The 15,331-nt window shown below is 34.9% G+C and overlaps 1 protein-coding gene and 1 long non-coding RNA gene across 3 annotated transcripts in view; one reads left to right on the top strand and one right to left on the bottom strand.

Annotated features, from left to right (window-relative positions):
* Positions 1–15,331, bottom strand: part of STXBP4 (syntaxin binding protein 4) — a 223,583-nt gene that overhangs the window by 146,730 nt on the left and 61,522 nt on the right. For both annotated transcript variants that reach the window (XM_040640852.1, XM_040640853.1), the window contains exons 11-12: positions 14,866–14,955; positions 10,845–10,910 (exon numbers count right to left, since the gene is read on the bottom strand). In XM_040640852.1, the coding sequence (XP_040496786.1) occupies positions 10,845–10,910; positions 14,866–14,955 (156 nt within the window). The remainder of the gene's footprint in view (positions 1–10,844; positions 10,911–14,865; positions 14,956–15,331) is intronic.
* Positions 1–15,331, top strand: part of LOC103681312 — a 61,550-nt gene that overhangs the window by 5,069 nt on the left and 41,150 nt on the right. The gene's annotated exons all lie outside the window — the stretch shown is intronic.

The following is a 15,331-nucleotide window of genomic DNA, read 5'->3' as shown; positions in this document are numbered from 1 at the left end:
TGAATGAGCTAAATTTAAAGCTCCAAGAAAAGGAAAACCTTATTTGTGAAGCTGAACAAGTATAAGAATTTATACTGACATTAAAACTTTTAATAATATAGATCAATAACAATGATTTTACCTATTTTTCTACCATAAATCAATATACAGGTTTTAATTATTGATAGTTATGTAAATTAGTTACAAAAGCTAAGATAAATTTAAGGTATGCTAAGTTGATACTGAAATTAAGAGTTCCTTTCTTTCTTTCTTTTTTTTTTTTTTAAGATTTTATTTATTTATTTGACAGAGAGAGACACAGCCAGTGAGAGAGGGAACACAAGCAGGGGGAGTGAAAAAGGAAGAAACAGGCTCCCAGCAGGGAGTCTGATGTGGGGCTGGATCCCAGGACCCTGGGATCACGACCTGAGCAGAAGGCAGATGCTTAACAGCTGAGCCACCCAGGAGCCCCAAGAGTTGCTTTCTATGTCTACAATACTCCTTTGAATTTGATATTATTGGTATCAAGAATTAGTGATACACTTAATTTGAAAAGATGTAGATTTGAAATGGTTGTGCTTGAAAGATGAATTCTTCTAGAAAACCATGAAATAGTTTTATCCATTTGGATGCAAATATTGAAAGAAAAAGATTTTGTTATTCAGTCAGAAAATTTTTAAGTATGTTTGGAACATTTGGGTATATGAACCTATTTTTTTCAACAGCCAAATCTTATTAAATCTAAACACAGATCCAGTATTTCCAATGAAAATTTAGTGTACAAAATAAGATATGCTCTAAGTTTAACACTGAACTTCAAAGATACAGTATGAAAAAAAGAATGTAAAAACATCTCACTAATGGATTTTTAATATTATTGCATAGTCTATCATATTTTAGTTTTATTAGACTAAATAAAATATATTTAAAATAATTTCACCTACTTCTTTTTACTGTTTTAAAAATGTGGCTACTAGAAAATTAACAATACATAGGTGGCTTTCATTATATCTCTATTAGATGGTGCTGGTCTACACTAATACAAAAGCCTTTTCTCAGATCTTCAGTTGCTTCCCAACCTACTGTTAATATTCTTAAGTATAGATATTCTTGGAGTACCTTGGTGGTTCAGTCAGTTGAACATCTGCCTTCGGCAGTGGTCAGGATCTCGGGGTCCTGGGATCGAGCCCCACATCAGGCTCCCTGCTCAGCAGGGAGTTTGCCTCTGCCTTTCCCTCTACCCCTCCCTACCATTCGTGATCTCCCTAAGTAAATGAATAAAATTTTTAAAAAATACAGATATTCTTCATTCATCTCTTTATCTATTCACCAAATACTGAGTACCTACTCTATGTCCGATATTATTCTAATATAAATGAGAGAACACATCAATGATAGCTGCCCTCTGAAGCTTACCCTGTAGTTCAGAGATATAAGGACAAAAACATGACAAGCATATAACATGCACAAAAGCAATTAATAATATCACAAAACTTCCCCACACACAGTAAATGTCAGAGGTCAGTGGAGTGGATGGTGCAGGGAGGGGAAGGGGGAGAGTGATAAGAGATGAGGTCACTGAGGTAGGAGGAGTGTGGGGATGGCAGATCAGGTAGGTTCTCGAAGGCTCTCACATTTACTTGTAGGCTACTACTTGTAGGATTTTGGCTTTTACTCTGAGATGGAAATCCCTAGAGAGTTCGAACTTAAGTTTTGGCTTTTCTAAAAAAATTTTTAGGGGCATCTGGCTGGCTCAGTCATTAAGCTTCTGCCTTTGGCTCAGGTCATGATCCCAGGGTCCTGGGATTGAGCCTCACATTGGGCTCCCTGCTTGGTGGGAAGCCTGCTTCTCCCTCTCCCACTCCCCCTACTTGTGTTCCCTCTCTTGCTGTGTCTCTCTGTCAAATAAATAAATAAAATCTTTAAAAAATAAAAATAAAAAATTATTTAAAAATTGTAAAGGTTTTTTTTTTTCTTAGATTTATGTATTTATTTGAGAGAGAGAGAGAGCACCAGCATGAGTGGGTGGGGCAGAGAGAGAGGGAGAGAGAATCTCAAGCAGATTGCGTGGAGCATGGAACCTGAAGCAGGGCTTGATGCTGGGACCCTGAGATCATGACCTGAGCCAAAATCAAGAGTCAGACACTTAACTGACTGAGCCACCCAGGCACCCCCTAAATTAATTTTAAAAGGATACTTCAGGCTGCTGTGTTCAGACTAGACCATATGGCGGTGGGGAAAGGTTAAGAGCAGGGTGACCTGGTAGGAAGCCGTCATTACAACACAGGCAGCAGATCACAGTGGCTTAGAATAGTGATGGAAGTCGTGAAAAGTGGTAAAATTCCGCAGTTTTTAAAAAGTAGGGCTAAGAAGTTAGATGTAGAGTATGAAGGAAAGGGGTCAGATTATAGGTGAAGCAAGCTGATAATTTTTTCCCTTGTTAAATATCCTCAGAGGTCTGAAATCTTAGACTGGTATTCAAGTGCCTATATGCTTTGGTCCCAACATACCCACCCAAATGTCACTTCCTAACACTTTTCATCTGTCCATAGCCCCCTTATATTCCTGGGCCTTTGATGATGATGATGATGATGATGATGATGATGATGATGATGAAAGAATATAAATCAAAGCTCTTATTTTTGAGGAACCTACTATATTACTGACAGTTTTAAGCTCTGAAAGTCTTGACTCTAATGAACAAATTATAAGACAGATATCATATTTTTAGACACAAAGACACAAATATACTAACAAATATTAGTACAGTTAGTGTGCAAAAGGCCTATTCTGACTCTCAAGACTTTTTTTTAAGAGGGTGGGGGAGGGGCAGAGGAAGAGGGAGAGAGAGAGAATCTCAAGCGGATTCCACACCCAGCGTGGAGCCCAACGTGGCGCTCGATCATGATCTGAGCCAAAATCAAGAGTTGGACGCTTAACCAACTGAGCTACCCAGATGCCCCACGACAAGACTTTTTTTTTCACACCATGATTTGCATGCCGTACCCTCTGTCTGGAATGCTCTTTCCTTTCTATGTCTGGCCCAGTTCACGTATGTATTACCCTCTCTATAAAAAGTCTCATTATCCTTGCAGCCAGAATTAGATTTTCCTCCTCTAAATCAAATGGTTAAAACAAATCATTCCCACATCTTTTTTCAGCACCTAATATTTCTTTTTCTATTATTTATTATAATGACCATGATAGTTCATATTTGTTGAGTGCTTACTATGAGCTGTACACATTTATACTATTTATCTTAATACTTCTGACAGTTTTGTGAGGGATCCTATTATCAAACTCATTTTAGAAATGACAAAACTGAGGCTTGAAGAGGTGAAGTAGCTTGCCCAAGGTCAAGAGCAAAGAAGGAGGCAAGATCCGGATAAACCTGTGTGTCTAACTTCAAAGCCCATTATCTCCTACATTACCCCTCATGCTAATTCACAATTCTTCATATAAGATTCCTTTTCCTGTTTATTTTTTCATCGATGTCCCATCCTTTCCTATTGAATACTGTTAAGTTCTGATACAGATTTGTCTTAGATAATTTATTCATGAAGACCTGACCTTCCCTAATAGAAACTAATCTGTTCAGAGAAATAAATACAGGAGGGCCTCAAGTGGAAGAAGTAGGTATTGCAAGGAAAAAAAAAAAAGCAAAACTTAATTTTTCTTTAGATTCATTTCTTAATCAGTCCTTAACGTAATTATTTTGTCCAGCATTCTTGATATTCTAAAGCTTTTAATCTGTAAGCACTTAGGAGAAAAGAAAATTTTAATTAAATGTAGGAAAAAAATCCACCCTCTAATTTGTTCTAAATGCAAAAATTAACAAAGATGTATAAATGTCTACCTTCAGGATGCAAAGAAACACTAAAATGTAAAAAAAAGCCTGGCCATATAAACTGATACAGGTATTGAAGATACAGAATTAAAATAACTAAAAAGGCATACCAACCACAGTACAAAAATACCTAACAAGAGTCTGAAAATTGGCCAAAATATAGAGGACTAAACACTTTTTATTTGGAAATAATTTCAATGTACCCAAGAGTTGCAAGAATTAGGAACAGTACAAAGAACATCCTCATACCCCTCACCCAGATTTACCTAGTTCACCAGATTCACCCTTTTGCTAACATGTTCATGAATGAGAAATAAAGCACTCTTGTAAATCGCTGATATTTAGAGGTTGTTAGCTGAGATTCTGCATATTCTCAATCTCTCTCATATATAAATACACACACACACGCACACTCATGTGTACAGATGCATATACACAACACATGCACACATGTACACACATCACTTTCTTCTTAACCTTCTGAGGGTAAGTTAGGTGCATCGTGGCTCCTCACCCCTAAAAACTTCAGTATTTCCTAAGTATATTCTCACATAACCACAGTATAGTTGTCAGATTTAGGAAATTTAACACTGATTCAATACTTTTACCTAATTTACCATCTATATTCCACTTTTGTCAATTGACCCAATAATATCCCTTATTATTAATCTGGGAAATTTTATTGCCTTTCTTTCTTCTTTTTTTAATGACATCGATATTTTTGAAGAATACAACTTCCTCATGGCTAGATTCCGGTTACATGTTCTCAGCCGGAATACTACATAGGTGATGTGTCCTTTTCAAGGTTTCACATTTGGAGTCGCATTCTCCATCTGTTCTTCAGTGGTACTATCAATTTTTAGCAACAGTCAAGGTGTTGTCTTATTTCACTACTGTATAATTATTATTTTCCCCTAGCAATTAATAAGCAGTTTATAGAGAGCTACTTTAAAATCATGTAAATATGTAAATACTCTGCTCTTCATCAAAATTTCCCCCTAGATTTAGCATCTGATGACTCCAGCCTGATTCAGTCTATACTAACACAGATGTAAAATGCTGAATTCCCAAATCTGGCAGGCTTTCTGCAGTTACGTCAGCATTCAACAGTCTACAATGAGCAAGAGCTCTCCTTTTTCCCCATTAATTAACTAATTAATCTATTTACTAATGGTATGGACTTATGAATTACTATTTTTTCAATGGTCTGCAATTTGTTACTGTATTTAATTATTTTGGTACTCAAGTTCTTCCAGATTTGGCCCTTTTCAAGCTTGTTCCTTGTGACAAGACCCCGTCATTTTGAGCACTTCCTTATTTTCTGGAAAATTAGATGTTCCAAGTTTGCCTTGTACTTACCCCAACGCTTACATTAGTCATTTCTTCAAGGAAACGGGATTGCTTTAGTAGTGAATGATATCTGGGCACTTAGATATGCTATTAGGTTGTCTGCTTCTTGGCTCTTACAGCTGACAGAGCCAGGGAATGTGTATATATATATGCAAACACACATATAGATATGTGCACATACACATTCATAGGCACATACACATAGATATTTTAGAAATGATGCCTTCACAATACCTGCAAATTGCAGTCTGATCCACAGGATTCTTTTGTGACTTCTTTCATTCTGTTTTGTATGTCTATGCTTTTTCATTGAGATTCTGGCTGTCAATGACAATCAACACATTTGCTAAAACCTATGTTACATCTAAAATTGGTTTCGGAATTGCTTTGCCCATGGGTGCCCAGGTGGCTCAGTCAGTTTAGCGTCTGCCTTCACTTCAGGTCATGATCTCGAAGTTCCAGGACTGAGTCCCGGTTTGGGCTCCCCACTCAAGGGGGAGTCTGCTTCTCCCTCTGACCCCCCTCTTGTGCTCTCTCTCTCTGTGTCAAATAAATAAATAAATAAATAGAATCTCTTAAAAAAAAAAAAAGAAAGAAAAAGAATTGCTTTGCCCATACCGCTAAAACAACAACAACAAAAAATACTAAAAAAGGTTCAGGATTTGTTTGCACTTCTTTTCCAACTCAACCCAACCTGTCAAAGTCTGAACACAAATACTGTGTTCAGAGGTCACTTGAATTGGTTTTCTTTTGTTTTTCTTTAGGATGGATATGGTATTCATTTGAAATACAAATGGATTGATTTGTTTAGGTCTGCTTGTAGCTTTAAGTTCATTTTCCCTTCCTTACCTTTATTGCTTTTTCTATAATTTTGAATGTGCTGAATATTAACATGTACCCCAAAGTAAAAATTATATAAAAAGTTATTCTCAGACGGGTGTCAGTCCTTTCTACACCTTATCCACCGTGTGTCCACCCACATTGTAGATAACCAGTTTCATCACTGTGTAGTTTATCCTTCCTTTGGTGTCTTTTATAAAAGATAAACAGATATATAACTGCTCTTGTTTTTTAACTATTGCATACTTATATATACTCTTTTGAACTTTGTTTTTTTTACTTGGTAGTATCTCCTGGAAATCACTCCATATTACTCAAGAGAGATTAAGGTAGTTTTCAATATTTTCTAATTACAAATAATATTGCAATACTGTGCATATGTATTTTAATATTATTAGAGGTATATTTTCAGGGTAAATTCCTAGATGTGAGACTGTCAGGTAGGAGGGTAAATGATATGTAGATTTGTTAAAACTACCAGTTCTTCTTCATAGGGGTACCATTTTGCATTCCCAATGAGAATGCCTGTTTTGAAATATCCTCACCAACAGAGTACTGTCAAGCTTTTGAATTTTTGCTAATGTGATGGGTGAGAAACGGTATTGGCACAGTTTTTCTTAAAAAAACAATCAGACAAACCTTTGTTAAGGTAGAATTTATCTATAGTAAATTTCAATATAGTAAAGTTTACTAATTTTAGGTTATAGTTTAATAATTTTGCTTAACCCAAGATCACAAAAGTTTTTTTCTAGAATTTAATTATTTTAGTTCTTATGTTTAGATCTATAATCCATTCAGTTAATTATGACATAAGGGAAGGGTTGAGATTCATTTTTTTTTCTCAAAAATTCCCTTATTCTACCCCCATGTATTGTAACAAGCATCTTTTCTCCAGTCAATTGTCTGTGAACTTTTGAGAATATCAAGTGACTCTAAGTGTGGTCCATTTCCACCAGTGTCAGATTATGTTAGCTCCAGGCTTACAGCCAGGAGGAGCAAGCAGTCTGTCTGATTATGTTCATTCTTCAATTCCTTTGGTAGCTGCCTATTGTATAACGCCCAGGTTTTAAAGTTGTTTTCTGTTGGAAGATGTCTTCTGCCAGTGTTTTCCTCTATCATTACTAGAAGATGGAAGTCCTATCTCAGTGTAGAATCAACTGGTATTTCTCTCATTATGAGAAAGATTATCTTTTCATATGATTAAGGGACTTTTTTATCATGTTTTTGGGAGTCTGTTCATGTCTTTTGCCAATTTTTCAACCTCATTTTTGGCTTCTCAACTGCTAAAACTTCTAACTGGTTATTATTCGTGTATATGGATGCAACTGAGTTTTGCATATTAATTTTATATCTTGCTAGCTTGTGAATTTTTCATTGAGTTAGCTTTATCACTGATTGTCTACAGTTTTCTGGATTACTATTATGTCATCTGCAAGCAGACAGATTTTTTCTAATTCATATATCCCTAGTTGTTATTCTAGTCTAATTGCATTTTCATTTTTTGTGTGCTGTTTTTATCAGGTTTAGGTAACAATGTTACTCTAGCTTCAAAAGAAAAAAAAAGAATTTGGAAATTTTTTCTTTTTTTGTTTTTTAATCTTCCAGAGGATACTTATGTAGTTTTGGGATTGCCAAAGGTTTGATTAAACTTCCCTGTGAAACATCTGGCCTGGTCCTTTTCTAGAGGGCAGTTTCTTGATAACTTTATTTCTTTTATGGAAATTGGTCTGTTAAGCTTTCTATCCCTTCTGAGGTCAGTTTTGGTAAACTATATTTTCCTAAGGCAACCTTTTAATAGATGAGTTAATCCCATTCATGTTGAGATAATTATTATGTTTGGTCTCAATTTGGTCATATTTTGTTGAAGTTATTGTGTGCATATATTATATTTATATGTATTTATTTTGTGCATTCCTTTTGCTTTTTAAAAATTTCTTTTGTATTTAGGGAGATTTGTATTTTTATTCTATAGGTTACTTTTGTATTATTACTTTTTTATAGTGCCTGAAATCTCTATTTTTACCTAATCTTTTACTATTTGATATCAGTTTTAAATGATACCTTTACTTATACAACAAAGTGGTTAAATTATATTTTCCTCTTTTAACATCCTCCTTTTAATCCTCTGATTTTTTAAAAATAAGTTGCATCTTTTGATTTTTTTGTCAGACATGTACTAGTAACGTGTTATTCTTTTACCTGCAAACTCATTCTCATTTTGGTCTTAGCTATAAAATAACATCTGTGAAACGTTCACTCTCTAGGAAACTCTGGACAAAGTTATTCCAGTAATTTTTTGGCTAGATGAAACTCATCCTCTCCTAGATTCTTCAGGAATACTACATATGTGCAGTATTCCCTGAATACTGGCACATTCCAAATGGTTTTTCCAGGGCCCTGATATCTGAAAGTCAGCTTGGCTGTGTACAATTTGGTTTACACTTTCTTTCCTTTAGTTTCTTGAAAATGTTACTCTACCATGGCCTTACTTTATTGTGTTGAGAAGACTGATGCTGGTCAAATTCTATTGCCTGTGTAAATTGTCTGATCTTTTCAATTGGAGGCACTGCATTTTCCCCTCTATCTCTAAAGCCTGATAAGTTTACTGGATATGTCCTAGAGTTGATCCTTCTAGGTCATATTTCCCTAGTACCCACTAACAGATTCAGGTCTTCTTTTATTTCTGGAAAGTTGTCATGGATTGTAGTTCTAAATATTAGTGTTGCTCAGCTGCTTTACTTTTTTTTTTTTTTTTAAGATTTTATTTATTTATTTGACACAGAGAGAGCACACATGCAGGGGGAGTGACAGAGGGAAAGGGAGAAGCGGGTCCTCCACTGAGCAGAGAGCCAGACATGGGGCTCAATAACAGGATGATCATGATCTGAGCCCAAGGCAGACGCTTAACCACCTGAGCCACCCAGGCGCCCCTCAGCTGTTTTACTTCTTCAAGAAACTCTTTTACTTCCTTATTTTACTATCATTTTCCTGGTTGTGGTGTTTTTTTTGTTTTTCCAATGCCTTTTCATTTGTCTGGATAATTTCTTGGACAACTTACAAACTTAGTTTTCATTTCTGATATGCTTTTGTCTTTTTCTTCTATTTCTTTCTTCTTTTTTAAATAATTTTTTATTACGTTATGTTAGTCACCATACAGTATATCCTTAGTTTTTGAGGTAGTGTTCCATGATTATTTGCATATAACACCCAGTGCACCATGCAATATGTGCCCTCCTTAATACCCATCGCCAGCCTATCTCGATCCCCCACCCCCTTCCTCTCTGAAGCCCTCAGTTTTTTTCCCAGAGTCCACAGTTTCTCATGGTTCATTCCGCCTTCTGTTTACCCCCCTTTCATCTATTTCTTTCCTAAGTTTTACCAACTCTCATTTTATTTCTTCCTGCTTTTTAAAAAAATATCATTTCTATTCTTAGTTTTTTAAAATTTCTGATTTGAGGTGTTTTTTCTTAGTGCTAAATGCTTTGTTTGAGGATATTTAATTGAATTTGGAGTGTTGTGTTAGTTTTCTTCAACTTTGTGGTTGAATTGTTTTGGAGAGTTTTCATCAGAAGGAAAGCTTTAATTCATATTGTCTGATTTTTCACAGTTGCTTTGTAGTAAGGGGGACAGATTTAATTTTTTTTTTCCTATTCCATCCCCCTACCCTCCACGGATGGCATTCTTAGTTCAACAGTACCCTCTTCGTGCAGCTTCTTTATGGATCATGTTGAAGGTCATGGTGGGGGTAGACAGAAAGGACTGGTATGTCTTGTTTCTCTTTCATTTCTCCAAGATCTGTAATTTCCCCCTCTTATTTACTTATTGCCTCATTTCCAAGGGATACCACTCTGTTTCTGTTCATTTGGTTATCCCCCAGAAGCAATGATTTTTCCAAGGCTGCCACTTCTGGTTGCACACACTTTCTCAAGTTCTGAGTACCACCCAATTTTCTGGAGGTGATTGTGTTTGTACTTCATCTAATTGCTTTGTTTTTTCCTGTTCTTTTTCAGTCATTGAAGGCTTACCGCCTCTGTTCTTGTATCCCAATTTCCAGTGGCAGGAAGGCTGCAGGACTTTGTTGAAATTTTTTTACTCTGTTTATATGTATTTTGAAGGATGTGGTGTTTTACGTCACAGTCATATTGAAAGTATGAGTCCTATATGATTTTATTTGATTTCATTGTTGACTTTATGTTTTCTGGGTAGATGTTTGGGAAATTCAAAATCTGGTGATTTCCACTGATCTCTAGCTATGTTCTTTTTATCTCTCTACCCTTATTCAATATTTCTACCCTTATTCAATATTTCTACCCTTATTCAATATTTTATTTACTTGTATATCTATTGTATTTGTTTTTGCCACTGTATTTGCTTTGTTGCAAGCTACCTAAAATCTGTGACGAATGATGTAGAGTAAAAATAAATTTTTACTTTTTAGTATTAAAAAATAAAAGTAAAAAATGCTCTGCCTTGGAGGTTTTTTTTTCTTGTTATGTTATTTTCTTTAATAAAGTGAGGCATGAGTAACAGAAGAAAAGGAAAAAGGAAAAGCAAAAAAGAAAGAGAAAAGAATAGAAAAGCAATAAGATTGATCATTTACTTCCGATAACCATGATTATCTGGTTTTGAAAGCAATTTCTTTGAGCAATAGTAGCAGGATTTCAGCACAGATACAGCCTCTGAAAGTGATTGCTTTAAAGACTTAATGCTATTTTATACTCTATTATTCACATCTAAGGTCTGAGATATTATACAGCATAACTGCTGTATACCTCATATGTTTACCCACATTAACACAAAGCACATATATACAATACATGGCACTTACTTGTTTCACATTCTGGAGTTCTTCTGTCAACTGTTTCTTCTGCCTTTCTGATTCAAATAACTTTTCCTATATTTAAAAACCACTGAATTAATAACAAATTATGATGTATGAACAAGTATCACTTTCAGGGCTTTATTTCAACATTTATAAATTCTCCAAACATTCGATGGCAACAATCTGAAAATGCAGTTCTCAGTCACTTTTCTGGCTGTACACATATCATTTAAAAGTAATTAGTTATTTACAGTACAATTGTGATGTAAATGCATTTTCTGTTACTTTAGTTAGCCATTTTGTATAATCTCAAAATCTGAGCTCCAAAATAATTCAATCAGGATGAAAATATGTAAATACTAACTAAATTTTGGGCAATAGCAATCAACACCAAAGAGCTTCTAAAATCAAAGCATTATTATTACAACTTAGAAATAAAGGTCTCTTACCACAATAAAGAGGACATATGAAACTGGATTGACTATTGTTTTTCTAATTTATCTTGTGCTTGGATGATTATCCATACAAATGAAGCTATGACTAGTGTAACCAAAATATAGAGTAATAGTTACTAAGGTAGAATAAATAATATTATGCATGCAAATTAAATATTATTATCTCTGAAATTAAAATTAGTTTAAGCACATACCCTAAACCATTCAGCTTTTTAAAAATATATCACAAATAAATCCACATTTTATTGATCAAATCAGAAATACTAAGAGTAATTTAAGGACCATTTTACTATAAACTTGAGCAGAGGAATTGCTTGAAGATTAAATTGAGTTGTAAATATTCATGGCAACACTGTAATGTTTATAAGAAGCATTCTGTTTCCTGGTATATTTCAGCTCATTCTTATCTAAGATACGAAATGAAGGTATATGAAGATGAATTTAATATAGCAATCTAATGAATCTGCCACAGACTAGGAGCCAAGAAACTGCTGGCTCTCATGCTTTTATGCTCTAGCAAGTCACCTTCACTCTGTGTCCTAGTTTTTTTGCATCTGTAAATGGAAAATACATCTATTTTCATTCAGCTTTGCAAAGCAGTAGCAATCTGAACTTTGCAGAAAGCCTTTAAGTTAAATAAAGCCCATAGCACTTTTAAAAAATCATTCTTATCAAATAAAAATTAGCCACTAGCATCAAATGATCTTGGTTTCATTTTTATTTGTGTCTCAAATCAGAGATGAAGAATAGAGATGTTGCAAGTGATGAGAGAACACCTACACACTCTATGAATTTCATCGAACAACCTCTGTTATCTGTGTGTAAGACAAGTAGAAATACTGAAGGTACACACGTTACCTCGAAGAAGTATTTATGGCTATGTAAACTCTTTTACATGGCCAAGCAAGTAGTTCTCAGCCAACAGACAGGTTTCTGTGTAAAGGTAATTATAAAATATAGAATATGCTCTATCTGGGATTTCAGGTCCTGTCACATTAGGATATGTTTAGTTACATGTCATAGACTTTAAATGAAAACCCTGATTTATTGAAGAGCTCTTTAGGGAACAATTTTAAGTTAAAATTCTAATAACTAATACTGATATTTAAATAAAAAATGAAACATAGCATTAAATTTAACAATGATAAACATTAAGAAAATGAAAAGATCTGAGAGCCTCCAAAAGTTGTTTTTTTTTTTTTTTTGAGAGAGAGAGAGAGAGAATCTTATGCAGGCTCCATATCTAGCACAGATCCCGACACAGGACTCGATCTCACAACCCTGAGATCGTGACCCGAGTCAAAATCAAGAGTCTAATGCTTAATGAACTAAGCCACCCAGGCGCCTCTGAAAGTTCTGATGAACCATGAGATTTAATGGCGTATGCAGAGATGAACTATATAAAAGGCTATTTTACCAAGATAGCCATCATTGGAGATGTTTTCAAAGAGAATATGAGGAAATTATTGCCAATTTATTCTTAAAACTAAATATATGTTTTTTCATCTTTATTCTTAACTGTTATACCAAAAAATATAGAGGTGGTTTCAAAGTTGTAAAAAAGTCTATAAAATAATTCCTTTAGTAATGGAATGCTCGAACACACTTGGAAGGAACATGAATTGGTAAAGCCTTTTGAAGGGTAACTTGGTAACATGTATAAAATTTTATGTGTCCATATCCTTTGATAAAGCAGTTCCACTTTCAGAAATGTATTCAGTTTGTACTTTTACAGTTGTAGAAATTGCTCAAAGATACAGCTACAAAGCTATTTACGATGGACTTATTTTTAGAGGAAAACTGGAAGCAGCCTAAATAATTCATCATTAAGGAACCGGCTAGGGACGCCTGGGTGGTTCAGTTGGTTAAGAGTCTGCCTTCAGCCCAGGTCATGATCCCAGGATCCTGGGATCAAGCCCCACATCCGTTTTCCTGCTCAGTGGGGAATCTGCTTGAGGACTCTCTCCCTCTCCCTTTGTCCCTCCCCTCTGCTCCTGCTCTTGTGCCCTCTCTCAAATAAATAAATAAATAAATAAATAAAATCTTAAAAAAAAAAAAAAAAGGAGCTGGCTAGATAACCTAGGACAGAACCACTGGATGACAGGAAAACCTTTAAGAAGACTTTGGTGGGGGGACACCTAGGTGGCTCAGTTGGTTAGTGGCTCCCTTCAGCTCAGGTCATGATCCCAGGGTCCTGAGATGGAGTCCTACATCGGGCTCCTTGCTCAGCAAGAAGCCTGTTTCTCCCTCTCCCTCTGCCCTTCCACCTGCTTGTGTTCTCTCTCTCTCTCTCTCTCTGATAAATAAATAAATAAATAAAATTCTTAAAAAAAAAAAAAAGATTTTGGCAGATCTGCACATTTTAACTTGAGAAGTAGCCCAAGATATAAGGCCAACAAAGAGAAAAAAGCAATAGGAAGCAAGTTGTAAAAGTGTGTGCAGTGTGAAGAGATTTACATAAAAGTTAAAATGCACATATACATTTATTTTTAGAAATATAATTGGCTGTATAGAGAAAAAGTCTCTGAAAGGATAAACAAGGTGTGTTTAACAATGGCTTCCTCTAGAGATTGGAATTTGAAAACTAAGGCAGGAAGGAAATGTCTTCCTATTTGGGAGAGGTGTAAAGATATTGCTTTAATAAAAATTAAGTAAATAAATACAGAATTTTACTTATTTCAGAAAATAATTTAAAATAATTGAAAAAAACATATTCCTATGGCGAGTTAAGGGTAAATCAAGTAGTTTATACCGCTTTTCTTGAAGAGTTGAAAAATATAATGGGTTTCTGTGAAAACTGGGGTATAATTTAAATTTAATATTCTACTAAAAACAGAACAAAAATATAGAAAAAGAACCAAAATCTTTTTTTTTTAAAGATTTTATTTATTTATTCGACAGAGATAGAGACAGCCAGTGAGAGAGGGAACAGAAGCAGGGGGAGTGGGAGAGGAAGAAGCAGGCTCATAGCAGAGGAGCCTGATGTGGGGCTCGATCCCATAATGCCGGGATCATGTCCTGAGCTGAAGGCAGACGCTTAACCACTGTGCCACCCAGGCGCCCCCAAAAAAGAACCAAAATCTTAAACTATATTTGGGCATGCTGTGTGTCTTTTTTTTCACTTAATCATATTACCTTAATTCCAAATTATGTTACCAAAACGAGAGGCCTCTGAAACATGCCCACGAACATGAAAAAACGTATTGCCCTGTGAACATTTAAGGATCCAAAATTGTCATGGCTTGTTCTGTTGACTCATATAATCTTTGTTGGATTCTCATCCTTGCCACCAATACGAGAACAAAAAGAGGTGAGAAGTAGCCAGATCCACAGGTATGAGCAAAAACCACTGTCTACACTGAGTCTCACATGGGTATTGAGAAATATATGTAGTAAGTATGTAAACAAACAAACAAAAAGGACTCTTTAAAGGCCTACTGAATAAATGAATTTGTGTTCATAACATGAACACAAATAATATCAAATATTTGATAATGTATAATAAATATAATAATATTCTTCCATTTCTTTTTTTCTCAACAAAATGTAAGGAGGCAAAAATTGGAGATTACCTTGAGTGTATTCACTTCCTCCAGGGCATCATTTTTTTCACGCTTAAGCCTTTCGATTTCATCTGCCTCTGAGGAATCACAAGGAAGGAGCTGTCAACATTAAAATATAAGAAAAAAGTTATGCATTAGATGCTAATTATGAGAACTAGCATAAAAATCCTTTTTGACGAGTGTTAAAGCTTTTGCATTTTAATAACAAAATTTAGTTTCTTACTTTGGAGTCATTTGATTAGATGAAAGAGAATGTTAAAGCAATCGGGGGTAACTTGGTTTAAGCTTAACTTTGCATTGCTGTTATTTATAACAGAATCTAGGTGATCGTAAGGTATACATATCCTATTGTCACCTTTATGTCATCAATTTTAACAATATAATTTCTCTTAAAAGTCCAAATCCCAAGATTGTGTTTATAATGTCAAAAAGACTTTCTGAGTTATTAACATAAACTACTCCCCAAAGATACCCA

This window comes from Ursus maritimus, unplaced genomic scaffold (genome assembly GCF_017311325.1).
Source record: "Ursus maritimus isolate PB19 unplaced genomic scaffold, ASM1731132v1 scaffold_24, whole genome shotgun sequence".
In the NCBI taxonomy this organism is placed as follows: Eukaryota; Metazoa; Chordata; class Mammalia; order Carnivora; family Ursidae; genus Ursus; species Ursus maritimus.
This window is presented reverse-complemented; position numbering and strand designations above follow the sequence as displayed.